Raw genomic sequence first — 26,613 nt, 5'->3', positions numbered from 1 at the left:
ATATTTAATTCTTCTAAAAAAAATCAAATTTTTTTAATGAAAAATTAATAATGCAAGAGATAGACACATAACTAAAATATTTGGCAACTTAAAATTATTTTGAAAAATTACAACTTGGAATTAAAATTAAAAATGTGAAACCATTCAAACATTACTAATGACAAATTTGATTTTTTTTTTCTAACGGAAAATTCACGTGATACTCTTGAGCTATGCCATTTTGCACGTGGTATCCAACTTTTTAAGTTTGTGCACAAAGTTCTCTTGAGATTTGATTTTCAAGCATGATATGCCATTTTTATTGTTCTTAAAATTTTTAATTGACCATAAATCATACACCATAAATCGGATTTTGCATTGGCAATTCTTTATATTCAAATTGATTAACTTTTCGAGATCTATAATTGACAAAACGGAAGTGGTTATTCGAAAATTTTAGATCGAAGTTATGGTTGATTTGAGGTTTTCGTACAAAAACAAACCCGACAAAATGCCAGTCGACATTTTTTCCCCTTAAATCATAGATTATGACGAGATAATCATTTTAGAACAAAAATTGTCCGATTATGAATTCCGGTTTAGGAGTTATGCTCAATTGAATTTTTTTATAGCGACAAAAATGGTATGTTATGCATGAAAATCAAACATAAAAAGTATTATGTACATAAACTTAAAATATTGGGCACTGTATACGCAAAATGACAAAGTTCATAACACGTGAATTATCCGTTTTCCTAATTTTAATTGATAAAGTTCCCGCCAATAACCCCCAAGTACTCCTTAAGTTGCAGTTATAAGCGTTCTTCCCAACTTAAATTTCCCGCCAAAACACACAACAAGAGTCGCTGCTTCACCTTTCACCCTTTCTCTCCGACGACGAGGTACTCCTTTCTTCTAATCATCTCCTTATTCTCGTGTTAATGTAATTTCAATCATCACATTTCGTGCCGTAATTATTTTATACCCGTCTTCTGAGAGACCGTCTCAAGTTAAGATAATGCGAGACCAAATTATGCCACACACTAGCAAATAACTAAGAAATAAAGAGAAAAAAGAAATTCAATTAAAAACGTAACTACCTATTAAGAGAGAGGTCTCGCAATAAGATTATCGATACTTGCTAGATTGTTCATCGTCTTTTCATATGAGAATTAGGGTATTTTTAATATCTGGGCAATTTTGTCGCCGTCTTCTTCCTATTGTTCTGATTTTGTATGCATTTCTTTCCTTAATTGTTATAATTATGATAGTGTACTGTTGTAGTTTTGTGTGTCATTTGATCGTTTTTCTTTTCGAACAACGTTGACGGACATTGTTCTGTTGACTGATCATGCACGCCAAGTGTTTGATGAATTGCCTAAGTGAGTTTGTTATTTAGCATTTTGGATTTATGTTACCCGGGATTCGAGAGTTTTTTGGAAATTTAAGAAGGTGCAATCTTTAGCCTAATTTGCCGGGGTAATTAGTCGTATTGAACTTCTAATGATGAACGAACTCGCCTCTTGGATGTTATTCTGATTTTGGTTCGGACTTAACAACATGATATAAGGAGTATATATGGATTAGTTTCTAGAATCTAGGGTTTGTTTTTTCTGTTGTAGCTATCTCTATAGTAGAGAGCATTGTAAATTCCGTCAGCCTGTAATTGTTTCCTTGTCAATTGTGTCGATGAAGTTATCTAGAGGAGGATTCCAACGGATCCCCAGAACAGAGGAGAAATTTTAGATGATACTCCCTCCGTCCCGGTCAATTGTTGTCTTTTCGTTTTGGCACAAAGACCAAGGAAGGAGGATTGAGCCAATTATTAAATGACAAGTGGAACAAATTGAATGTGAATTGATCAAATTGCTCATTAAGTTCATTTTTAAAATAGAAAGGGCAACAATTCACCGAGACACCCCAATATGGAAAAGGACAACAAATGACCGGGGCGGAGGGAGTATAATGCATCAGTCGTAAGGATGTTTGTAAGTGAAGCAGTTTCACTCTTGACTCTGTTTGTTGATTGAAATAGCTTGCTAATAATCTTGTATTATAATTGTTTGATTAATAATTTAGAATATGATGTGATTATTACCAGTATATTTATGATTACAATCGAGTTAGATTGATTCTGGCTTTACCGCTTATTGCAGTATCCGGGTGTACCATATTTGTTAATTCTGCCTTCAAATGTAAAAACTTTCCTACATCAGCAATAACTGTAGGCTATCATCCGGATTTTAGCGAGTGAAGGGCTTGATTTTACGAGCATTGAAAATAACTAAAGAGTGCAGTATACATCAAAATGGATAGACATCTGTCTACAAATGGTGGTGCAGAAGCAATTTTAGGTTTCCAGCCCAACTCAACAGTTAGTGTAGCCTATCATCCGGATTTTGGTGCTCATGATGAGCTCCTTCTTCTCGAGCTCGATGAAAAGCTTCTCCCTGATGTGCTCTGCGAAAGGTGAGTACTACCATCTCAAATTCTACTGATAGATTAAGATCATATGCGATAAGAGCTCTCCAATGTGCTCTCAATTGTATGAGAGCAAAAACAGATAAAGAGCATGTGCAATAAGAGCTCTTTAACGTGCTCTTCATTGTATGAGAGCAAAAAATAGTAGTGTTTTTTGCTCACAACAACTTGCTCTCTTTTGCTGTCTGCGGAGGAAAATGGAGAGTAGCTGGTGTTCGTTCTTCCTTAAGGGTACGAGATAACAAGGTCTCTAACTCCATTGGAACTTGGCAGTGGTTCATAGCCCTCAGCCCCGCAATCGCATAGGCTTATAGCTGACCATACATTTGCAAATAATTTAGAAAAATAAAAGTTATTTTTTTCATATGTATATATAAAAAATGTGGGACCAAAATTTAAGGCGGAGATCATGTAGGAGAGCTCTACTATTGTGGTTATTGTTCACCAGGGGAAGAGGGTGTGAATGGAGAGCAAACCAAGTGCTCTCCATCTCTCTATTGTAGATGCTCGAAGTTGCATCTCTGTTTTCTGATGTTTTCAGGATTTAATGTCCATGCTGTTTTATTTCTATAGGGTTTCCCTGAGGGGAGAGCCTGATGAAGAGGCAGTATTTTGTACCCAATCAAAGACTTATGCCATCAAATTTGTGGGTAATTCCAATTCTGTTTTTCTCGTCCCTCCATCTTCACTAGGAGAAAATTTAATGGATTGTGAAGACAATTCCTCCGACCTTCCTGCATTGGCATCTGTTTTAAAAGTGGCTTCTGGTAATCTAGAGCTTCTTGAGGTTTCCCCAAAATTGGACAAACTAAGATTTCTCCTCTCACAAAATCCTTTTAGCTATGAGGAAGCAACGCAAATGGATCTCGTTTCATCTGGTGAGGAAGGAAAAACTGGGTTATATAGATGGGATGATCTCATAGGACGAATTCAAGCCAGTGATGTGGAACTTAGATTAGCCTTAGAAGCTCTTGATGCTATAGAAGTTAACGGGTATTGGAGGATTGTCGATGATCATTACATGGATTCAGTCTTGAGCATGCTTTTGAACAATGCCATCCTAAATGACTGGCCTTTAGATGCATTGCCGGAAAATGAAGTTGTTAGTAAGCTGGAATCGGATGACGGGTTCCCAGCCAAGCTTGCAACTCATTGCTTGAGGGTATATGGAAATATAGTGAATGATGATAATTCCAATGATCTCGTATGGAAATTGGACGAAAAGCGGGTTTGTGTGCATATTGCCAAGAGAATCTTAAAGGGTGGAAAGGTGAAGATGGAAAAATTTATGGAAGAATGGAGGTGTAAGGTTCCTGATGTAATGCAAGCAAGGTTTGAGATGCTGGAAAGTGAGGTGTTAATAGAAAGAATAGGAGTGGAAACATGGGTTCGGGCTTTCAGCATTTCGTCTCTACCATCCACCCCTGCAGAGCGCTTCTCCATTCTTTTCAAAGAAAGACCAAAGTGGGAGTGGAAGGATCTAGAGCCTTACATCAGGTCAGTATTTTTTTGGTTGCAGCTTATAATCAAACCTGCAGCCAGTGATTCTTTATTGTAGTGACGTATCAGTCATTTGGTGCAATTATGACTCGCTTTTCTTGTTGGTGGAACACGCCATGGCTACTTTAACCGCACCCTGGTTAAACTTTACGTAATAACCTTAAAACCAATAGACTCTTATAAGACCTAAGATTCATCGAGTAATTATTTCACATTTTGACCAAATTAGTGAACCTGTATGGCAAACTTGTGGTTCATGGATCTTTATGCTCCTTATATCCTGAAGTTCTGTTGTGAAATTATTCAGGGATCTAAAAGTACCGGGTCTATCTGCGGAGGGTTTGCTGCTTAAGTTCACCAGAAGATCACAACCATCACCAGATGTTGAACCCATTTTCAGTGCAAGATAGTTGCGTGACGCGCCCAACATCCACACACATTGGTTTTTAGATTCTGACACTGAACTTAATGGTCCTGTTAGTTCTGTACTTCTGTGTCGTTGAAATCATATTTATTACGATGTAAAATATTCAATAGTTTCGTTGTTGACATGATATTTTCTGTGTCGTTGAAATCTACTGTCATTTTACTGGTCCATCATCGGAGTTATTCTAGTTTTAACCGACTTGAAATACATCCATCCATTTATGCGATTTTGAGTTAGCCGACACCAAATTATTCTAAAACTAAAACCTAGTTAATTTCAGGTGTGGTGTCTTAAAGGTGGTTTGTTATTCTTGTTGCCATCGTCTGCTAGTGGTTCAATGGTTGAGAGGATAGTAAATTGCTATGAATCGTTCATAATTGTTGGATCGCTTAGAGAAATCGAAAATGACTGGTAAAAAAACAGAGGAAGTTAACATAAACTATTTCATGACGATATGTCGAATTGTCGATATGGCTATTCCATGTACAGACTGATGGGGAAGATCACTGACAAATAACCATTATATTACAAAAGTAAGGCTAAGCTAACTGGGACTACTGAACATAATTTATTGTACAAATTACATTTTTTGTAACCAAGACTATATCCAGTAACTTGTATCATGGATCAGGAAAATCACTAGGCTATTCTAATAGAATGCCTCACTGTTGCTTTCCTTCACACATGTCGTAACCGCTACATTAACATTCTTCATACTTATTCCGGCCCTGGGACCCGGACCTGGACCTGGATCACGGATCTGGCCGATTGGGTATCAAATGTTTTTTTTTTCCCTCGGGTTTACTAGAACATGGTTTAGCATAAGTAGTTAAACCTGATTATCGGCATTATTCCTTTGCTCATCGCTGTTGACTTCTCCTTTTATGACTTGAGACTGGACATACTTGTAGGACTTCGCGAAGAACAAGTACACCATGAAATCGATTGCAGTGAGAGCTGCTAAGAGGAAGAAAAACCTGTCTAAATGACCTTTGTTAAGCTCTCCGGGGATCCATCCTGGCATATCACTTCCCGAAGAAATCTTCATAACTATGGTTACTATAATGCTGCTCACATAATTCCCTAGTGACATTGACATCATACAAAGCGCGCTTCCAAAACTCTTCAACCCTTCAGGAGCTTGCCCGTTGAAGAACTCTAATTGACCAACATACATAAATACCTCGGATGCCCCAACAAGCATGTATTGAGGTATCTGCCAAAAGATGGTTAGAGAGCTACGGTACTGGCAAGACTTACAGTTCTCTGTCGCGTATTTTAACCTAAAGACCTCTACAATTCCCGAGGCAACCATTGCTAGTATTGCGATGATTAGACCTATCCCCATTCTTTGGAGCTCAGTAGGTTCCTTTTTCCTCACTCTAGCCACTAGAGGATGTACAACTCTACGGTAGATAAAGATGAAGGCTGCGACACTAAGGATGTCGAAACTAGACATGCTGGCTGGCGGGATGTGGAATCGTCCTATGTTTGTTTTCATAGCAGCGCCTTGCTCGACAAAAAGGGACGCCATTTGAGTGAAGACTACAGAGTATAGGATTGTGCACAACCATATTGGGATGAGTCTCAGGATGCATTTCACTTCTTCTATTTGTGTGACAGTGCATAAATGCCATCTACTGTTGGTATTCTTCTTGTCTGATACGGTTATTACCGCAGCCTTATCCAAGAACCTATGAAAGAAAGTAGTGTACTATTAGACGAGAACAACATTAACCCAGTACCTCAATGACTCCCATAAATTACGAGGCTGTTATGTCTATACGACTCATTATAAAATCAAAACAATATAGAAATCGAGTAAAAATCAGGACGAAAGTAAGCGCACCTAAATCCATCGGTGTGGGAGATCCTCTGTGCGCCGGTTTTGGAGTATGCCTTAGCATCCAATTCATAGAGACCACTTTCATCATCATCATCATCTTGGGGAACATGAGCATTCCATTTCCGGATGGCAGCAACAAACACTTTGCAAAACCGCGAAAGAGGGTTTCCTCTTGGTTTAAAATGTCTATAAAATGGTGTTCCACTTAGAAACAAAAGCAAACCGATAAGAGCAGAAGCAGCCGATGCCCAAAACCCTATCGTCCACTCGCCACCATCTTCAAAGTAGCCTAAGATAGTGTTGGAAAAGAGGGATCCAAGATTAAGTGCTAAGTAAAAGTAACTAAAGAAGGAAATTTTTGAGCTTCTTTCTTTCGGGTCTTCATCATCAAATTGATCGGCTCCAAGTGTCGCGATATTTGGTTGGTACCCGCCGTAGCCAAGTGCTACCATGTATATTGACAAGTAGAACAAGGCTACATGGTTGCTCGAGTGGGAGTTACATGGAGTTTGCTCGTCGCCACATCCTCTAGGCTTAAGCAAGAACAAGTATGATGATAGGGACATCAAACCCAAGCCCTACATTGCATCAAATGGACATATTGTTCATAAGTTAAGGTGATATGGTAATACTGAATCAAATGAAATCGGAATAATCAAACAGCAACTTTCCTATAGGACCAAACCCAAAACCTGGTCCAGGCCAAATGACTTGTCTATGAGGTCTAGGCCTGGTCGAGGCCCATGTGGGTTAAGATTCGCGAATGTATATTGAAGAGCAAATTAGAACTTACGAGGGTGAAAATGGCTTGAAAAATGGCACAACTCTTATATCTTCCCCAATAGGAATCACTAAGGAAAGCACCAAGTAGGGAGAAGAGGTATACAGTTCCGGTCCATTTGCTAACATTGTTGGCTGCGTCCGCATTGTTTTGGCCTAGAACTCTTGTCAAATACAACACCAAGTTTACTCCTACTCCAAAAAATGCAAGTGTAGCTAGGCCTTGATTCACTGCAATTTAAATCAATTTATAAAATTATAAGTACAAATTTAATACATGCATGGACATGTTTCACGTAATTAGGTGGTACTGAGTTTCAGTACTGTTTTTTCTCTTGTATTTTATTTACAGGGGACTAGAGAGTACTCTCAAGAGTGGTACTGATGAAATTAATTATAGAGCGTGATCTGATGATACTGAGTTTTAGTAATGGTTTTACGATTTAGTCATGGAAAGTAAAATATTACCAAGGATAAGAATTCCAAGACCCCATCTGCCAGTTTGAGAACGTATAGCTGGATTGCCATGTCTATCTACACTTCCGTCAAGGGTGCATTCTACCTTTTTAACTTTATTATCTTTTGTTTTTTCCGGAGAAACATCCTGAAAACATCAAGTATATATACATCAAACATATGGTATTAACTACTACAGTAGTATAATACAATTGATTAGAAACGGATACCGATACAGAAACTTAATACGGATCCGGAGTACCACTTAATACTCCGTAATACAAATATTTACCCATACGATTCATCAATTTATTTAAACTTATAGGATCTTATCAAACCTTATCTTATACTCCGTAGGACCTTACATGAACTGATCTAAAACGAAGAACAAAAACACTGAATAGAACCAAACTTAATTTAAAAGATTTGACTTGTTATAGGACATGAAAACTAAGTCCAAAAGAATAGGGTCTCAATAAGAGTTGCAACTTTTTGAACAATATTTTTAGTTAAATTTTTACAATACTTTTTAAAGTTGATATGTTATTTCATATGGTGTAATTTTCACCTAAATTTTCCGATTTTTTTGTTGGGTGACAAATTTTCCGATGATTATTTAACCTTACTCCCAAGTAGAGATGGCAACGAATCCTGGACCCTATCCAGATCCGCGGATCCGAACCCTGATGGGTAGGATATGGATCCTAATTTTTCGGACCACGTGGATATGGGTTGGATATGGATCCACTTATTTGAAAATGGATCTGGACATGGATCTGGAAAATTTGGATCCGCCGGATATGGGTCGGATATGGATCCAACGTTGGTGTGGCGAATATGGATCTGGATCCCTATCGGACCTTATCCAGATCCGGTCCATTGGCATCCCTACTCCCAAGTCTCCAACTTGTAACTTCCCTACTTGTATATAGGCATAGTTACTCAAAATCAAGTTGTTAGAACACAAAGTGTGCAAAGAACAATTTAATATTTTTAGGTATAAAAATATCTATCTATGATTTATATATTTTCCCATATGGTGGTTAATCATTTGGCTATTAACTTGTGGTTGTAGAGATAATGCATGCATGAAACGGTCCATTTAGCGGGTTTGGCTCGTTATGTAGAGCATATATTAAATGCTCCACAAGTATTCATAGTATTTGATCAATCGAACTAAAACACATTCTAAACACAAGAAATCGAGTGATGTTACTACTCCAACCAAATTAGTTATGGAGTATACCTCAGCTACAAGTTAGTTATCTTACTTATCTATCTATACCTTAACTAGTTAGCTTAATTAGTGTATCAATTTAATTGAAGATATAACACGAGTTTGTTGTTATTTATTTCTCGTTGATGATTAGAAATATCCCTTACCCGACAATTGATATGCAATTTAAAGACAACTTTATAAGTAGATTTTTTCCAAGTTTTGTTTTCCATTCAAAAGAGTCAGGAATCAAGTATGCAATACTAGTTACTTACTTGAGATCGAAGTGATTGATTCGACATAACATAAAATGGGACTATTCTAGAGTAAACAACAGTTTTATTTATCATCCTTAATTAGTGTTACTATACTTAGTACTAGTTTTGGAACTAATTATATAGGATGATTATTCAAATATCTCATAGTTTCAACTTTTTGGTGCTAACAAGTTAATTAAGAAGCATTATTACTTGTCTAATCATTCCCTACTATCTTTGATTTAACAACACCTATATATATACTTCCTTCGTCTCGATTATTTATTTACATATTTAATTTTAATTTGAAACGTCTCATTCATTTGTTTAGCTTTTTATACGATGGGTTTTCACTATTATCCACTTGTCATTCATCAAGCACAAGTCTACAATCATAAATGGTCTCCTTCTTACTCATCTTTTGTCTTTGTGCCAAAAAACAAGTTAAACAAATGACCGGGACGGAGAAAATAGGAATTATGGAGCATTAATTACCCGTCTAATTAAACACGTATATTGTACACGTTGCTATATCCTACGAGGATATATGTGCATGCATCATGCTCCTCAGCTTCTTTCTAATAAATTCTACGTTTTGCTGAAATAAACAACTTAACTAATACGGAGTATATTCTACTATAGACCATGCAAATGAATTATTTGCCCAATGTCTTGAACAAGATCATCTTGCTATAATAAGATGAATTAATAAAATTACTAACTCTTCTGAGTTTTCCGCTTTTCAAAATTCTCGTCACATATAAATTTGATCGTGATAGGAGGGAGTATGACATATCACCCTCTAACGCACTATACAAAGTACGTAACGTTCCTCAAGAGCAAAATCACTGCTATTGAAACAATTATTTCACATGTGGCTGTATAAAATAAAAAACAATACAGTATCGAGTTTTAATACAACTCTTTCATCATTCCGTGTTAGAAAACATGATTCTGCATGTAAAAATGTAACATAACATAAAGAATTAACGTACGCGTACCTTTTGAAAAATGTTCATGCAAGCCATTTTTTTTAATTTGTTTTAGGTTACTAACATGCAAAATCAAAACACATTTGCATGCAAAACAAGGAAATGGATAATGATCGGATAAAAGATTTTGACGAAGAAGATGAAGAAATAAAGAAGAAACAACTCCTGAAATTATGGACATGCAAAAACAGAAGTTGTCTAGGGAGAGTGCGAATTGAATGAAAAGTGAGCAAAACCATGGTGTATATATAGAGAAAATTAAAGTGATTAATTAATACACTCAAATGAGTTGTAAACTTGTAAGAAATTGACGTGCCTTGCAAAATGACAAACTAGGCCAACGGTGGGATCCAGATAGTCAAATGTAATCAAGCTTTTTAAGGTCACAACTCACAACTTAGTGGATCTTATTTAATTTTGTTTTCAACTTGGATTTACAAATCATTATTAAAGTTAATTAGTCTATGTTAAAACAGATACGAGTATTGAAATGAGTTAAATTTTTTCTTTTCTTCCTATATATTCCGTAGGGGTGAGCAAAAAGATACGGTATAGTTTTATTTTATGGAGTATATGATATAGACATACGGTATACGGTTTCAATTATACGGATTTTCGTATAGGTTCGAATTTCCGTATATACGATACGATTTATATAGAAACCGTATCAGATACGTATCGGCAAAATTTGAAACCAAATATACGGTATTGATACGGTTCCTTTTTTTAAATAAATTCATAGAACCACGAAACATCGAGTATATCAATGGCTCGACCTTATTTTGTTATAAATTTTTTAAGTTATTTATTCTTATACTAAATAGTAGAATTACTCTTTTAAGCTATTAAGAAAAATCATAATCACCAAAAAAAAATTAAATAAGACATAAAATTACATAAATTAAACTCTAAACACCGATTACTGTATATATACGGTATCCGGATATACGGAAAAAACAAATATATGAGAACCATATATATGAAAAATCCGTATCGTATTAGGATACTCACAAATGAGGTTTTGAGAATCGGATACATGATTTCTCTCACTCCTGTTACACTGTATTATATTTGACCCATTTTAAATTTAAGACGGGTATGTTCATTCTAAACCATGCAAGAATTTCTGTATTAGAATAGCTCCGATTTATACTCCTTTTGTTTTTCGTTGAGGCGATTTTAGGACATGAAGATTTGCAATTTTTATTAGAGTTAGTCGAATTTGGTCACCCGTTATTTTTCGTAAAGTTAAATTGTTAGATCGCTGTAAACCGAAATCTATATCGTTAATAGGAAATGGACCCGGCCAACAGAAAATAAGAAGGATCCCATTTCTTGTTATCCTACCCTTTCCCAAAATTAGAGGGCAAATACTCGGGATGATTATGTGTTCCTCAACTAACCATAAAATGTTGAGCAAATAATCACGAGAAGTAGTGGGAGAGCAATGAGCTAGTGCTAGTGAAATCAAATACTCCCTTCCTTGCCAATTTGTTATTTCCAATTTTGTTTTGATTTTCATTAGATATTGACTTTCATTGTTAATTTCTCTAAATATATAAATAAAGATATAGTGTCTTTATTTCCACATTTACCCTCTACCAATAATAATAATATATAATATAATTGTAATAATAATAATAATAATAATGTTCATTTGTGTCATTTTATCAAATATTAATTATATTTGTAGCTAGTTTTAGCAATCAATTTAAAGTTAATCGGCTACCTTATAATTTCTTAACTTCCAGGTAACTAATAATCAAGTTTCAGCTATATTTTTAGGTTTCAGTAGAGCTGTGCACTGGGCCAGGACGAGAGACGGGTCAAGCTGAGTGCCATCGTTTTTTAAATTTTTTTTGGTGTTGGGACCGAGCTGAGCTAAGGTAAATCTAGCACTAGCCCGGCCCGAGACTGTGACTGGGCTGTGTCGGGCTAACCCATGGGCTGGTCGGGCTGCTGGAACTCGGCCCACGAGACCGGGATGGGCTAGATTATCCCGCTACGTTGCACAACTCTAGATTTCAGCTATCTTTTCTGTTTTCAGTCAACTTTACCGTTAGTTTTACTTAACTCTAACTCATAGAATTTAAATTGTCATATTAATTTATATAAAAAAAAGAGTTAATTTAGTATATAAAAAAGGGTAATATTTTTTTTTCTTGTTGTTGCTGTAGACTATAAATTCAGTGGTTGATAGGGTGAACTTTAGGAGCAAATAAACTTGTGAAGAAACGTGGTTTACTTGAATTTGAACACTTAATGCATCATTTTCTTTTGCTGATTAATTAAATTAATAATCCATGTTTTTAATTTGATACAGCATAGAAAGACTAAAAGTAGGTATGTTTCAGCTGTATTGATTTGGACTTTCTTACCAAATTTGCCACATAAAGCATTAGTAATTTAGTATGCATGCTACATTTATACTAATTTAGTATGAGTTTTGGAAATTAAACTGAGCCATTAAAAAAAACATTCTTGGAATGGTACCTTAATAAGGAAAAGGGTAGAAAAGTTAAATATCCGCAAAAGTGGTAATTAAGCCCTTAACTTTTTTAATTGTGAAATTAGGCCCCATAAGTTTCAATTGGAGTAATCAAGCTCCTTAAGTTTCACCAAAAGTGAAATTCAACCCCATTCTTAATTTTTTTCAGAAAATTTTTAATTAATAACATTTTATATTCGTATTAAACAATTTATTATATAGTAAACATTACTAATTGCAACTTTATGAAATTGTTCATGATTTATTAATCATAAAAGAACACTTTTACATACATATTTAGTAAATTGTTTATAACTTGTATAGCATTCATACATATATAATAAATTGTCTATATACTATAAAATTCAAAAAAATAATTCTCAATATTTAATATAAATATAAAAGTTTTAAATCATAAAACAAAATATTTTATAATTGACAAATTGTATTAAAAGTGATTTTAATATAAGAATTTGGTGAAAATTTTAAAAATGGAGTTGAATTTCACTTTTGGTGAAACTTAAGGGACTTGATTGCTCCAATTGAAACTTACGGGGCCTAATTTGACAATTGAACAAAGTTAAGGGGCTTAATTACCACTTTCGCGGTTAAATATCGAAAAACCGAATTTAGTAATAATATTGCATCAAATTTTCTTTCCACATTGTTTTTACACAATATCTAGACGGTACTTTAATCAATTTTATTTGGGTTATTATTATTATTATTATTATTATTATTATTATTATTATTATTATTATTATTATTATTATTATTATTATTATGCTTTTGAAAATATAATTTTATGGACGGTTTTTCTAAAATGTGCTCTAAGGACACATGTTAATAACCTTAATAGGGTAAGATTAACAATATATTTTCACTAATTATGGTAATAATCAATTTATAGTTAAATATCTCATGAGAATATGTTATCAATCTTACCATATTAAGGTTATTAACATGTGCCCTTAGGATACATTTTAGAAAAACCCTTTTACGAATGTTTTTTTATTAAGGAATACGAGTATTGCTTACAAGTTACAGTATGTTAGTTCAAGTCGCACTAGTTCGATCAGGATGATGTTAATAGTATTTACGATAAATTCTTAGTTACACTGTCATCTTTTACTCGATGAATAGAAAATATAATTGACAGTAATTTTGGGACATAGTATAACTGAAGTGCTACGATAATACCATAACTTCGTACATTTTGTAAACCTAATATAAGAACAATAGATTTTGCTTAAAAGCGAAGACCATCTGAAGTTCAAATCTTTTGTACTCCGTAATAAATTAATAATCGCTTTTTATTTAACTTATGTAAGTAGGGGCGAACCTAGAAATAAAATTCTGGGGTAGCGAATTTTTCTAATGTTGCTTTATACTTATGTTAAGCTCTATATTTTAAAATTTTAGGGTAGCAAAAATCGATAATCTTTACTTCCTCTGTTCCATATGATAGTTTACGTTTACTTTATGCACGTATGACAATGTTTGTTTTCTTTTGTTTATATCTTTAGTTACATATCATTAAAAATTATAAAAATTTGATATTCATAATGCTCTCGGTAAGACAATTTAAACAAGATCTTACATGACTATCTTTTATGTTAAACATTAGAAGTTGTATTAAAGATTCTTCTCATTTATGAATAGTGCCCAAAAAACAAACGTAAACAATTCAATGGAACAGAGGAAGTATTATTTTTTGAAAATTTTAAATAGCCGCTGCTACCCTTTGCTACTACTCCGTATGTAAGTTCCCCCCTGTATGTAAGTACTGTCTAAACTTAAGACAATGATAATTAATAATTTGTGATAGAAGAATTAATATGCCAAAAATTAGGAGCTGCATACTTGCATGTCAGCCATGTCACATCTTGTTGAATACGTTACACCGATTTTTTTCATGACAACAATGTTACATCGATTAATAAACACAAATTCTCATTATAAACGGACACTATCCGTCTATACGTATAAACGGATACCATTTTTCCTCACAAAATAGCCATTTGCCATAAAGTGGAAAGCACATGGGGGTGCCCCACCTTGTCCCCCCTACCCATTTTATTAGAGGTCTTTACCCGTCTGTTTGTCCCATCCGTCTATACCAAGACCTATTGATTAATGAAATACGAGTATCTTTCAAACATCATGAATTCTTGTTTCATGCGGATTATTTTTGTTTGAAATAATCTGACGAAATTTTGCTACTACTTCCTCCATTCAACTCCACTCTACCTATTTCACTTTTGTACACTATTCATAATTATGTGTTCAATTTCGATTTTCTCTCGATACGTAAGTGGAAATATATTCATGTGGGATCTTGTTTGATTCGTCTTTACGAGTATATTAAAAATATCTAACTTTTATATTTTTTGCAAATACGTAGCTAACGATATTTAACGCGTAAAATACGCGTTGGTAAACGTGAAAAAAGAAAGTGGTAGAGTGGAGTTGAATGGAGGAAGTATTTTATAGTTAAATGTAATCACAGTAATTCAATCAATATTACTCCGTATAATTTACAGTAACTTATTTTTCAGAAGTTGTCATATTTGACTATCAATTATAAAATCCCGTTTTATTTTTTCAGACTAAAATAGTCAGCCTTGAGGGAAACGTACTTTTCAAACATTTAGTGAGAGTGAGACTACAATTTTCTAAGTTATTGTTTATTAGTCTTTGATTTGATAACACAGCTGATGTTTACAACAGCTTATTAACTTCAGACTGTCAGATATTATACGTTACCTTCTCAGTGTTCACACACTCACTTATCATACTTCACAGAGAGTTCACACTCGTATCCCTTACATTATAAGAGGAACTGGTTATCTTGTAAATAAAACCACATGTAGAACAAGAGAAGTCAATGGTCAAAGACTCAAAAGAAAGAAATTATTGTGTATTTAGTAATATAAATAAATTTTTTATATGATCATCGGTAATATTTGGTATATATGAAATTTTAGCTAGTATATAATGCTCCGTATTACGAAAAGAAGTCTTGCAAAATATATTATTGAAAAAAGATAATACTGTAATATAAATGTAATGAATCATAAGCTTAGTGTCATTTTAAATACCGCTTAAAATTGAATATGAAGAACATGAATCGTGAATATAATACTCGATTAAAAGTATCAAGAAGATACAAAGTGTTTTTCACTTTCTGCTTATGTTGTCAGAATTTTAAAGGTCATCAGGAGTATCTCTTATCGAAAGTTAGGACAGTCTTCTTAGGATTATGAATCGACGCTCTTGGTAATCGAACACCTGACCATTTATTTAAGAGATGAGAGTCATCTCAAAATCTTGTTAAAGACGGACATATCCGTTTTAAACTTAACATCGGACAAATATGATGGATAAGACAAGAGCCGAGTTCATAGAGACTAGCAAAATAGTTGTCCCCTATTTAGTCAAGTTGTTTGTTATTTAACCTGTATTATATCAATCTTAAAAGAAATTAATTAGAGAGCCATATACCTCTCACAACAAACAACTTTAATTAGGACGAAAAATATATAATAATACACTATAAAGTTATTCATGATTCCAGTTAATGTATAGCTACATTTTTTTTTGTTACTATAGACAAGCTTACAAATTTGACTAGCAATACAATCTTATGACTTTATTGGTGAAAAAAACAAGTTAGGTTGTTGATAAACTAATATCGTCCACCAATTAAAAGTAATAATGTAGCTGTAAATATCATAAACTTTGTGAATGGGACAATCTGAGTCATGACTCATGTAGCTGTAAAACATCAAGTTCAATTTGAGGTCTGATACAACTTTTAACAGATTGTATGAGATGCTACATTTTGGCTTTTATGTTGCCTGCTTTAGGCTTTAGACATGAACTTTATTTTTTCCAAAAATGTTCCTAAAAGGACAAACATATAAGACAAGAGTAGTGGGAGGATAGTGGGAGGCACATGGGGGTGCCCGTCTTAAGTAAGAATTTGTCTTAAGTAAGAATTTGTGATAAGACAATGACTCGATTAAGACCGACCTATAGTGACTATGTTCTTTTGGACTTAAGTGAATTGAATAAAACTGAACTATCTGAATTGAAATTAAATCCAAAAAAACAGAGTCATTATTACTTCAATTCAGCTCAATTCTGATTTATTCAGTTCAGTTCAGTTTCATTCAGTTCAGTTCAGCTCTTTTCAGCCGAAAAGAACAGAGCCTAGATGAGGTTTAATTTTGTGACGAGTTTTTAAAGTTCCAAATTACATGGAGTGCGTGGTTTACAGGCTATCACATATCAATAAACCCGAGGGTTTACCTAGTGCACACCGAAAATAGCGGCTGCGGGTTTCCTCGTCACCAAAAAAATAAATAAATAAATTATACGGAGTGTTTTTTTATCATCATGTACGGCTTTAACACATTACATTACATTATACGGAGTGTTTTTTTATCATCATGTACGGATAACCTCTATTAACTCGTGTAATCTTATAAAAATTCTGGCATATTTTTACAGCACCAAAGTGCCAGACTCGACTATCACATGAAAAATGTCACAATTCGTCTAAAATGAAGTATCCCAATGTTATACCTATGTCGAATATATGACACACATATACAAGTTCAGCGCGTCTTGCTTCAGACGGCTATTCCCGTCTGAAATAAGATGAGCAACATCTTGTCATTTTACATTAAAATGTTGTTATTTTCTGATCACATGTTACCATTATTTTTCACATTATTTTCAGGGTAAAAGATGACACCTATAGTTATAACATTTTGGGATTAAATGGTTACATTTTCTTAAAAAATATCAACATTTTATCCGTCTTATTTCAAACGGGAAAACAATTCGTCCGAACACTCCGAAGTAAGAATTTGCGATACAAGTTAATATGAAAAGTCAAAGTAACAAAGCCGAAAAGTGATAAAAAAAATTCTTAAATATGGATGACATATTGACATGTTATAAGAAGATACAATGAATCATATACGTCTCATTTTCTTAAAGCTTCACCAAACTATCATAGACATTAGGGTCTATATTACATATAATTACATCAAAGCGTCTTGCTTGTGACGGGCTAATCCCGTCACAAGCTGAAGACCTCTCACAAAAAGGGAGAGGGGACAAGGTGGGGCATCCCCCATGTGCTTCCCCACTTGCCTCTCATGGGTATTTTGTGAGAGAAAATGGTATCCGTCTTCAGCTTGTGACGGATATCGCCGTCTTCAATGAGATTTTGTGTAATTACATTGATAAGCAGCCATACGTATAGACTATAGTCTATATACCTTTTTTAGCTTTTTTTACTAGGGTGGGTAGTAAAACTTTAAGAGAATAAGGTAACACATTTAGTAAAAATTTCTTTTTCTAACAAAGTTAACCAAACACACCATTCCAAAAGAGATTCTCCCTTATATGGGATTCCTTGATATGTTATCCATTTTTTGTGGTAATTACTACAAGTAGAAAAGAGAGGTAAAAGTTAATCATCGGAAGAGTTCGTTACCATCATCATCTCGGTACCTCAAAACGGCTCTTGCTTCACGCAACTTTTCCGTTGCTTCGAGAAGGGTCAATAATTCATAAATATAGACGTATACAACTTTTCCCTTGCTTCGAGTAGGTTCAAGAATTGAACGTCTAGATGTATGCAACTATTACCTTAAAACACAAATGATGTTCCAAAGCGACCATCGTAATTGTCCTTAATTAATTCTTATTTGCCTTAAAAGGGAATTCATTGCTTTACAAAATTACAACTTGGAGGAAGTGTCTTACCGTCACCATAAACAGGAAAGTTTTGGACTTTTAGCTTCCGCGATAAGTTGAAAACCCGAAAGGTGATAGCAAAAGAGGCACATGAAAATGCTCAAACTTCTGAGAGTCTGTGATCTGAAACACTATCGAAACAAAAGGGAAAAACCCAGAAGGATAATAGTTACCGGTGTTAAAACTGATCCTGTATACGCCAGGAGTCACTGCATCAACGATGCTCATTAAGGGATTGCTTCTGCCATCATTATCTGTCTTACCAGATCCAACTTGACGCCAACCACTTTGATCTGACCCGGGAAAAGTTGGGCCTGAGAGGGCACCCTTCCATGTCTCCAACAGTACCTCGATCCCTCCAGCTGGATAACCACGTGCCACATCCAAGACATGGGTCGTAATAGGTGGCCGGGTCCTTTTTGGTGCTTGGGGTATTTTCTCATTAGAAGAGTTCGGTGGAGATGCCAGATGAGCTCCAATCATGCTTAGGCGATCTTCTAAGCGCCACGAAAAAGGCACATCAAAAGTAACAAATAATAAGTAGGGAGGCAGATAGTATGATGTTCTCATATACTGGAATGCTTCCATTTTTTTAATTCAACAAAAAATCATTGACCTGGAACAAACATCTTAAAATACTCGAATCCAAAATGAACTAACTCGAGAACGACCTAAATCTAAACTGACCTAAACCCAAAATGACCTGATATAGCACACCTACAATGACCCAAACTTGACCTTAACTAACTATAGCTGCTCAGCTGCATCTGCATGAGCCGTCGATCAAACAAAAACTGAGAGAGTAACAGACTAAACAAACTGTGAAGTGGACAGAAAAAAGGCCTTGTCGGCATTAAACTCCCAAGCACAGGTAAGCACTATCTTGTTAGTGCGTGATTATGCTCAGAATGACCGCAACAACTGCCAAAGGGATGCAATTTGCTTAACAGTCGAAGATCAGAAGGAGTGAGTTACCCATAACAAGATAATGATTGCAGAAAATACAGAAAATAACTGGTACGGAGTATCAATCAGAAAAAATGTGCCATATGGTTTTGAGACAAGTTTATAACCTCAAAACTAGACTCGAAATCATTAAACAGGAAAGAAAGACCAGGGAAAGACAGCGGGAAGAGAGTACGCAAAACAAACACGTTTATTTACTGATAAGCTAACACCAAAGCCATAGACAGGAGGCATGATCAATTACAATGTATCAACACCACCTACTTTTTAATATGTGTAAGATTTTACCCAAGTAAACAGTCCTATCTTCCACGATCAGAGACTGGCCAAACCACTAAAGTCATGTCAGCTATACACTCTCACTCTCATTTGTTCTGTTTGCAGCATTAAAGAAAAAGAAAAAAATGCATCAGGGCTCTGCTGACCTCTAGCTACAATCTATGTACCAAGTATCTCGCTTGGCTATTTTAGTGAAAATTCATATGTTTTTTTTTATTTACAATGATGTGTCCAAGTGTTGAGACTCAAACACAACTACCCGAGCTGGAAGAACCCGCTCGATCACGAATTATTGAAAACCGGAAGAACCCACTCGATCCGGGCCGCTCCCCTAGCCTCCTCTCGAGCTCGTAAACCATCCAACATATCTTGTGGTAGGGGTGAGATCTCTCCCGGGTAACAGTTCAAATAGAACCGGTGCAGGGATCGCTATAGGCGAAGGACTAAAAAACATGATCATGAATCTCCTCCATAGTGTCGTCGTGGCTCTCCAACCGATCCTTTATACTCCCTAAATGTAACCACTCATTTCCACCCCACCCCCCTCTCTCTCTCTCACGGAACCAAGGTGCTAAAGACAACACCCATAAAGATCAACTCCCAGACAATCAACCCAACAAGAACAACCAATCCAATTCATCCCAAACAATTCACCAAGCAAACAACCACCAACACAGAAATTATAAGCAACTAAGAAAGAATAAAAAAAGAATTATACGTGGAAAACCCCTTTGATGTAAAGGATAAAAACCACGGGACTTTTAAAAACCACGTAAGAGACAACACTTGAGAGAACAAAAGTGAAGAATATCACCAAACGCACAACCAGCTCAAAATGCTGATTCCAATGGTCAGAATGTAGCCCCTTAGTGTGTCTGGCAAATTTTCAGCAAGATCCAACCGGTCGAACACTAACGATCGACAGTTTTGTGAAGACTGTCCAGAAAAAACCGAACTACAACTATATGTATCAAATTCATAGCCCTCCCTCCCTCCCCCAGGCTTCTAAAAGAAGCTACCACATACCCATATCATTTGGGTCTCAAAAGAAATAATAAGAGAAGTCACGACTTACGTTCTCTGCCTGTCTAAAAGAACCCTTGTTGTTGGGTGGGAGACTAGGAGTATGAGGCCTTTCGGGAAGTAGACCAGAAACATATATGTGCGAGCTCGGACCAAAGCGGACAACATCATACTAATGTGACTAATGTGACAAAGTGGTGGCGGCGGCCGTCCAAACAAGTTGATCGGAGCCGATGGTTAGGTCCAATTTGTAAGGGATCCAAGGTAGTGGATTGCATTTGCCACCTCTTGTGATTGGAGATTTCTGGTGGTGCCTTGTATCCAAAATCTTCCACATAATATGGTAATCAGGCGGGCGGCGGGTCTCGTTGGGTGATAACGCCGGTGCAAGATGGACAGGTTATCGTTGGAGGGGAGGACAATAGTGTGGTGACTGTGGTCCTTGGTTTGAGTGGAGGATTGTTGGAGTAGCAACCCAAGGGCCAAGTCCCACGATGGAGAAATAGAAGAGTCTTACCTTCTTTATAAGAGACTCATCAGTCATCACTCCATTTAATATGAGGCCTTTTGGGAAGGAGATCAAAAACAAATCCGTGCGAGCCCAGCCTAAAGCGGACAATATCATACGAATGTGATCGAGTGGTGGAGTCGACAGTCCAACACTTTTCTCCATTTGGTTATCAAATTCATTCAACCCCCCATTGGTTCGAGCGTATTCTATCATGGTGCTTACTTAACATCTATACAAAATATATTCTATCCTAGTGTAGCGCATATATCATGCTGCGTATATATCACGCACTAGGCAACCTTCTTCTCCCTATGGATCAATAAATTCTCTCTAGCATCCAACTTTCTATGTTTGTTGGCTACTTCCATCATCATCAACAATAGAAAGCATTTTATACAAAATTACCTCCAGCTTTTGCTACTGCAGATGTGGGTTCAGCAGCTACAGTCGTGCTTGATTGTGCTGAAAAGAGTTTTGCCAGGCGCAATTCAGTTATTTTCATCTGTTCCTGAGCTGCTATCTCAAACTCAATTATAGGCCTGTTTGAGTACCGTCTCTGCACATCAGAAATCAAGGCCATCAAATCTAAATGAGCATTTCATAATGAATCAGATGTTCAACATATGTTCTTACATATGGTCAAATGGATAAGGAAGTGTGTTAAAATTTTCGGGCTTTGCAATACAGTTGCTTTAAAGAAATAATTGATGATTATGTAGTTCTACTTCCTCCATTCAACTCCACTCTACCTATTTGCATTTTTGACACTATTTACAAGTGCACATTCAATTTTAATTTTCTCTCAATACATAAGTGAAATTATATTCATGTGATATCTTGTTTGATTCGTCCTTACAAGACTACAAGTACATTAAAAATATCTAACTTTTATATTTTTTGCAAATACGTAGCTAACGATATTTACCACGTAAAACACGCGTTGGCAAACGTGAAAAAGCAAAGTAGTAGAGTGGAGTTGAATGGAGGAAGTATTACTTTGTAACTACTTTGTAACTTTATGGGGTGTAGTTATCAAAATTTCCCAACCAAATTTGCCCGTGTGTAGAGACTACCGAATGTTTGAATTGTAATTCTAAAGCTTGTCTAGGCGACATCTCATCACTCATCAGGAAATTCAACTAAATCAAGCACTAGTATATGATGAAGGAATTACGCAACAACAGCAAACTTTACTTGCAGCCACATGGAGATACATCACAATTATACCAACTGAATACAAAAATTTGGAAGCATCACATGATCTGAAAGTACTGCACAAATTAGCATTTTCACTGACATAGATTCATTGAATATCCTCGGTTTCGTGTCTTCACAAGTTCAACGGCTCAGAATTGGCATACCAAAAACTTGAAGGCCATAAAATAGGAGAAAGATAAAGAAAAAAAGGAGTACAATTAACTTCACCTTTAATTCGTTCAGAATTTCGGCTGTACTCCTTCCAGATGCACAAATCAGAAAGACAAATCCAAATTTCTCCTTATACAGGGAATTCCACTCAGCAAGTTCCTGAAACATCACATGTATAAACTTATGTGCTTTATGAGCAGCTGAGTACACAGATTTTGCAGTAGCAAATGGAACTGTATTTGTTAAAATGTTGTTGTTTGTTAATGGAATAATATTTTCCATATTTCCAATGGAGCCAAAGACTCATTACTCTTTGGTTATGGATTATAATGGAATAAATCAAAATGGCTCACTAAAGTGGCTGCTCTTCTTTCTTTTGTGAAGTAGCGGTCCTTCGATGCAGTTCTCGACGCAATTTTCATCTTGGGTCATTCGGAAACAGCCTCTTTGTGTTGCTAACACAAGGGTAAGGCTGCGTACATCCGACCCCCTCTTACCCCGCAATTTGGGGGAGCCATTGAGGCACTGGGGTAATGTTGTTGTTTTTGTTGTTAATGGAATAATATAGTCAACTCTGATGTTCGCCATCAGAACTTAACACAGATCTACGACAGAGATTATCTTGAAGTAGAAAATTATAAACGAACCTGTAATGTAGTTGAAGTAGCTGTTGCCATAGCAGTGGACTGCTCTCCCTTGCTCCACCTAAAGATCAATGTTTTAACAACTATTTGAGCATATTGGACATCAAACCACGGCCACTAAAGAGGGATAACTGCCTCACTAACAAGCCCTTGAGCTTAAAATCATGCTCCGTCATTTCAGGCAGCGGACATAAAATCAGATTCCAAGGAGAAAACTGACCTTAATCATATTCTTACATGTTTAAATAATCATATCGGACATGCCATATTATAGGTTTCAATTTGATTACAGCAAGCAAAGAACTTTAATCAATCAATCAATTCAAACTAAGTAGCATCTGGCCAGAAATTTTCCCAGGAAACCCTTTTTAAGTTCAAAACTTCTCCCTCCGTCTCAGTCATTTGTTTACCTTTTCTATTCTCTATGACGAATATTTTAATCAAAAGAAACCAAATGATTGGGACGGAGGGAATACATCACAAATTTCACAATTAAGTGACAAATGGCACCATTTCTGTAAGATCACAACCAAATTCTAATTGTATCACATATATCTAACAATCTAACTACAAGATAATTGATCAAGAATTTATCCAATTCATAACAACCATCTTCATATCCAACAAATATATCACTAGAACAAGTCTAATATCAAACAATTTAGAGTGAAATTTAATAAAATTAATTAAAAAAACATGGGACTCAACTGAGAAAAGGTCTCACTCCTATGTGATCCAGAATTAAGTTTACCAATCTGAGGATGAGCAGAAAATGCTTCAAGCCACCCACAAACATCAACCTACAATATTCACAAACTATAATTCAATCATAAAAACATTAAAATTAAATGCATTAAGGGCTCCCCCAAATAGCGGAGTGAGCCCTGTGTTATAAACACTAAGAGGCTGTTTCCGAATGATCCAAGATGAAAACGAATTACATCGAATGACTGTTACTTCAAATTAAAAAGAACCCAGATGGGAAAAGAGAGACCTTGTTGAACCAAATGTCAGTAGCAGCTTGAATAGCATCATCAAGGTGAGAAAAAGGGGATAAATCTGCCATTTGTTTGGCAAAGCTTGTGCTTCCACAACATGCAAGAAATTCATTTTCTTGTATTTGAATTTTTGTTGCAGATGTCTCCATTGTTAGTGATTAATTAAAGGCACAGTCTTGATTGTTTTTTACAGTAGGGGGATTATCAATGTTAAGAAGAATTCGGTAGTGAGTGTGTGTGACGGGTCAATGATTAAGAGTACAGATATACACAATGGTGTTGAATGTTGATCAGATTGAACTGCATAATCGAATTGAACTGCATAATCGATGGGTATCTTTGCTAGCGGTGGCAAATGGGTCAATCGGGTCGGATCAGCTTGGGTCGGGTCATTTCGGATCTGTCATACATTTCGGATCGGATCGGATCGGGTCATGTCAGATTATTTCGGGTCGGGTCACTTACGGGTATGGGTTATTTTGTGTCGGGTCAATGATTAAAACACTTTAGCTAGTACTATATTGATTAAGAAATATTATTTTGCAAACCTATTTATTAGGAATTGTTGTAATCAATGAAACTCTATTATGATGCATATAATATTAATATGACTTAGTACTTGTCGTTTCGGGTCATTTTGGGTCACATTAAGTCATTTTGAATCGGGTCACTTATGAGCCGGGTCATCTCGGGTCGGGTCAACATTGGGTCAATCGAGGTTCGGGTCGGGTCTGGGTCGCGTCGGATCATTTCGGGTCATATTCGGGTCAAGCAAGTTCGGGTCACTTTCGGGTCTGGGTCAACCTTCTCGGGTCGGGTCATTCGGGTCGGGTCAGCTTTGCCAGGTCTAATCTTTGGGAATGAATTTACATACCCGGCAAAATTGACCCGGCCCGAGTAGCTAGAGCTCACACCAGAATTTAATCCGAATTTGAATTTGACCCGATCTAATATAACCTGATCTGAATGTTTATTGTTACAAACTGATTATTATCCACAAATAACTTGATAATAGTTGATCCGAAAATGACCCGAATCTGAAATGACATGGCCCGGCCCGACCCGAAGTCTACAGACCCACAATGACCCGACCCAAACTCGACCCGTTTGACCCATTTGCCAAGTCTACTAGTGTTCAGTTAGGTTCTAATTTTTGATTGGGTTTTGGGTCGAGTTAGAATACTGATCAGATTGACGCCATGATCTTTAAAATTGAAATTATTTGAACTGAACTGAACTTAATGAATTTGAATCGACTACACTAAAAGAGTAACACTAATAATGTTGAATTCTGAATTGATCTGAACTAAACAGAACTTAATCGACCTGAACCAAACTGAACTTATAAGAACTGAAATTAAGTCCAAAAGAACAAGTTGTATTGATCAAATTAAAACCGATCTCAGGTTTAAACACGATCAGTAGGAATTTGGGTCGGGTTACATTACAAGAATTGCATCATCATAGTAGAACAATTAAGACTACAATAAATCAGTTAATATACAAAATACAGAGTAACAATTAGCTTCATGCCTTTTTTTTTTAGAGAAACATGTACTATTTTATAGAAATTATGAAAAAGGAGAGTACATACGATTACATACCGAAAACTTGCTACCCTATAAACATAGGGGTACTAGAGGCTAGAGCCCCCAAAACTACTTGAAATCGAACAAACTTGGCTTATCCTAGAAATGGACGACATTGAATGACAAAGTCGACGTTTCTTAAACGGAGGATGATAATGGGCGTCTAACTGGAACAGATTGGCATCCTTTCTTTTAGTCTTTCTATTAGTCTTCTTGTTTGCTGACGTCGTCTCAATGTAACTGCAACCAAATGTTAAATGCTCAACAACAACCAAAGATTTGGACGTCAACTTACCAGCCCCCCTCACCAATTGACCTTGACCGTGAAAGCGATCCTTCTTGCGACTACAAATATTGTTTGTATGCTCCCTAACTGCTGCGAAATGAAATTGGTCCATGAAGATCTTGCTAACAATAGAAGAAACCAACGTTAGTCGTTTTTTCTTATCAATTTGAAGTTTGAACAATAACCTCCTCGTCAACCAACTCAACATTCTCCGATGACTCAAAGCTAGAATTCTCATTACGCATCTCAAACAAAGGATTAAAAGGGGGAACTGGTGCTTCCTTAGATATTTCTTCTTCGAGAGTTCCCATCTGAGTTTTCTTTTGTGGAAGGTTGTGAACCCGAATTTTCATTGTACTTCAAAATTTTTGCTGATGAACATGAATTTCTTTACCTTGAAGGAGACAATCATATGAGTTTGCATCGATTCTAAGGTGGGAAAGACCCCCACCTTTCTTGTTGAATTTGAGAAGATAATCCCCTTTATTTTGATTGGGGCAAGAAGAAGAATTGACATTCATGTTGGCATCGGAACAAACTTCATTACTAACACTGCTACAATTACCCAAATCCATAACCCCGTCAGAGAAATTAACAGCTCTCCCAAGGTCACTACTTGTGTCATTGACAAGCATCATAAAACTACAAGAAGCTTCAGCCGCTTCACTAAGAAGGACAGATTTATCAGCCACGACATTGTTAAGAACAGGTTTCTTACCTTTCTTGTCAGTGCCCAATGGGTCAAATTGGTA

General features: G+C 35.9%; 3 protein-coding genes across 6 annotated transcripts; 1 reads left to right on the top strand and 2 right to left on the bottom strand.

Moving 5' to 3' along the window:
* Positions 1 to 771: 771 nt before the first annotated feature.
* Positions 772 to 4,522, top strand: LOC141596506 (uncharacterized). 3 transcript variants are annotated; one of them, XM_074416694.1, is made up of 4 exons: positions 772 to 881; positions 2,136 to 2,448; positions 3,034 to 3,957; positions 4,268 to 4,522. In XM_074416694.1, exons 2-4 carry the CDS (start codon positions 2,288 to 2,290, stop codon positions 4,368 to 4,370), a joined length of 1,188 nt encoding a protein of 395 aa, XP_074272795.1. In that variant the 5' UTR covers positions 772 to 881; positions 2,136 to 2,287; the 3' UTR covers positions 4,371 to 4,522. The 3 variants fall into 3 exon arrangements, with proteins under 3 accessions (XP_074272795.1, XP_074272797.1, XP_074272796.1); XM_074416696.1 differs by having other exon boundaries at positions 781 to 881; positions 2,196 to 2,448; XM_074416695.1 differs by lacking the exon at positions 772 to 881 and adding an exon at positions 902 to 1,212.
* Positions 4,523 to 4,816: 294 nt separating this feature from the next.
* Positions 4,817 to 10,154, bottom strand: LOC141596505 (protein NRT1/ PTR FAMILY 7.3-like). The gene is made up of 5 exons (XM_074416692.1): positions 9,944 to 10,154; positions 7,482 to 7,617; positions 7,027 to 7,244; positions 6,237 to 6,811; positions 4,817 to 6,081 (listed from the first exon to the last, which is right to left on the bottom strand). Exons 1-5 carry the CDS (start codon positions 9,968 to 9,970, stop codon positions 5,217 to 5,219), a joined length of 1,821 nt encoding a protein of 606 aa, XP_074272793.1. The 5' UTR covers positions 9,971 to 10,154; the 3' UTR covers positions 4,817 to 5,216.
* Positions 10,155 to 18,105: 7,951 nt separating this feature from the next.
* LOC141596501 (uric acid degradation bifunctional protein TTL) lies at positions 18,106 to 24,328 on the bottom strand. Of its 2 annotated transcripts, none has more exons than XM_074416685.1 (6): positions 23,983 to 24,328; positions 23,697 to 23,788; positions 22,992 to 23,049; positions 22,402 to 22,503; positions 21,382 to 21,532; positions 18,106 to 18,691 (listed from the first exon to the last, which is right to left on the bottom strand). In XM_074416685.1, exons 1-6 carry the CDS (start codon positions 24,133 to 24,135, stop codon positions 18,237 to 18,239), a joined length of 1,011 nt encoding a protein of 336 aa, XP_074272786.1. In that variant the 5' UTR covers positions 24,136 to 24,328; the 3' UTR covers positions 18,106 to 18,236. The 2 variants fall into 2 exon arrangements, with proteins under 2 accessions (XP_074272786.1, XP_074272784.1); XM_074416683.1 differs by having other exon boundaries at positions 18,106 to 18,694; positions 23,983 to 24,279.
* Positions 24,329 to 26,613: the final 2,285 nt, after the last annotated feature.

The sequence above is a fragment of the Silene latifolia genome, chromosome 8 (genome assembly GCF_048544455.1).
Source record: "Silene latifolia isolate original U9 population chromosome 8, ASM4854445v1, whole genome shotgun sequence".
Classification (NCBI taxonomy): Eukaryota; Viridiplantae; Streptophyta; class Magnoliopsida; order Caryophyllales; family Caryophyllaceae; genus Silene; species Silene latifolia.
Note: the sequence above shows the minus strand (reverse complement) of the source record. Positions and strands in the feature narration are given on the sequence as shown.

Coding starts and splice junctions, on each gene's coding strand:
- LOC141596506 (XM_074416694.1), top strand. CDS start 2,288: ATGGATAGACATCTGTCTACAAATGGTGGTGCAGAAGCAATTTTAGGT. Junction 2,449..3,033: donor CCTGATGTGCTCTGCGAAAG/GTGAGTACTACC, acceptor TTATTTCTATAG/GGTTTCCCTGAGGGGAGAGC. Junction 3,958..4,267: donor GATCTAGAGCCTTACATCAG/GTCAGTATTTTT, acceptor GAAATTATTCAG/GGATCTAAAAGTACCGGGTC.
- LOC141596505 (XM_074416692.1), bottom strand. CDS start 9,970: ATGGCTTGCATGAACATTTTTCAAAAG. Junction 7,618..9,943: donor GCATGAACATTTTTCAAAAG/GTACGCGTACGT, acceptor TGATGTTTTCAG/GATGTTTCTCCGGAAAAAAC. Junction 6,082..6,236: donor TCCCACACCGATGGATTTAG/GTGCGCTTACTT, acceptor TTTCTTTCATAG/GTTCTTGGATAAGGCTGCGG.
- LOC141596501 (XM_074416683.1), bottom strand. CDS start 24,135: ATGGAGACATCTGCAACAAAAATTCAAATACAAGAAAATGAATTTCTT. Junction 21,533..22,401: donor AAATTCTGAACGAATTAAAG/GTGAAGTTAATT, acceptor TCTGATGTGCAG/AGACGGTACTCAAACAGGCC. Junction 18,695..21,381: donor TGCAGTAGCAAAAGCTGGAG/GTAATTTTGTAT, acceptor CGTGGCGCTTAG/AAGATCGCCTAAGCATGATT.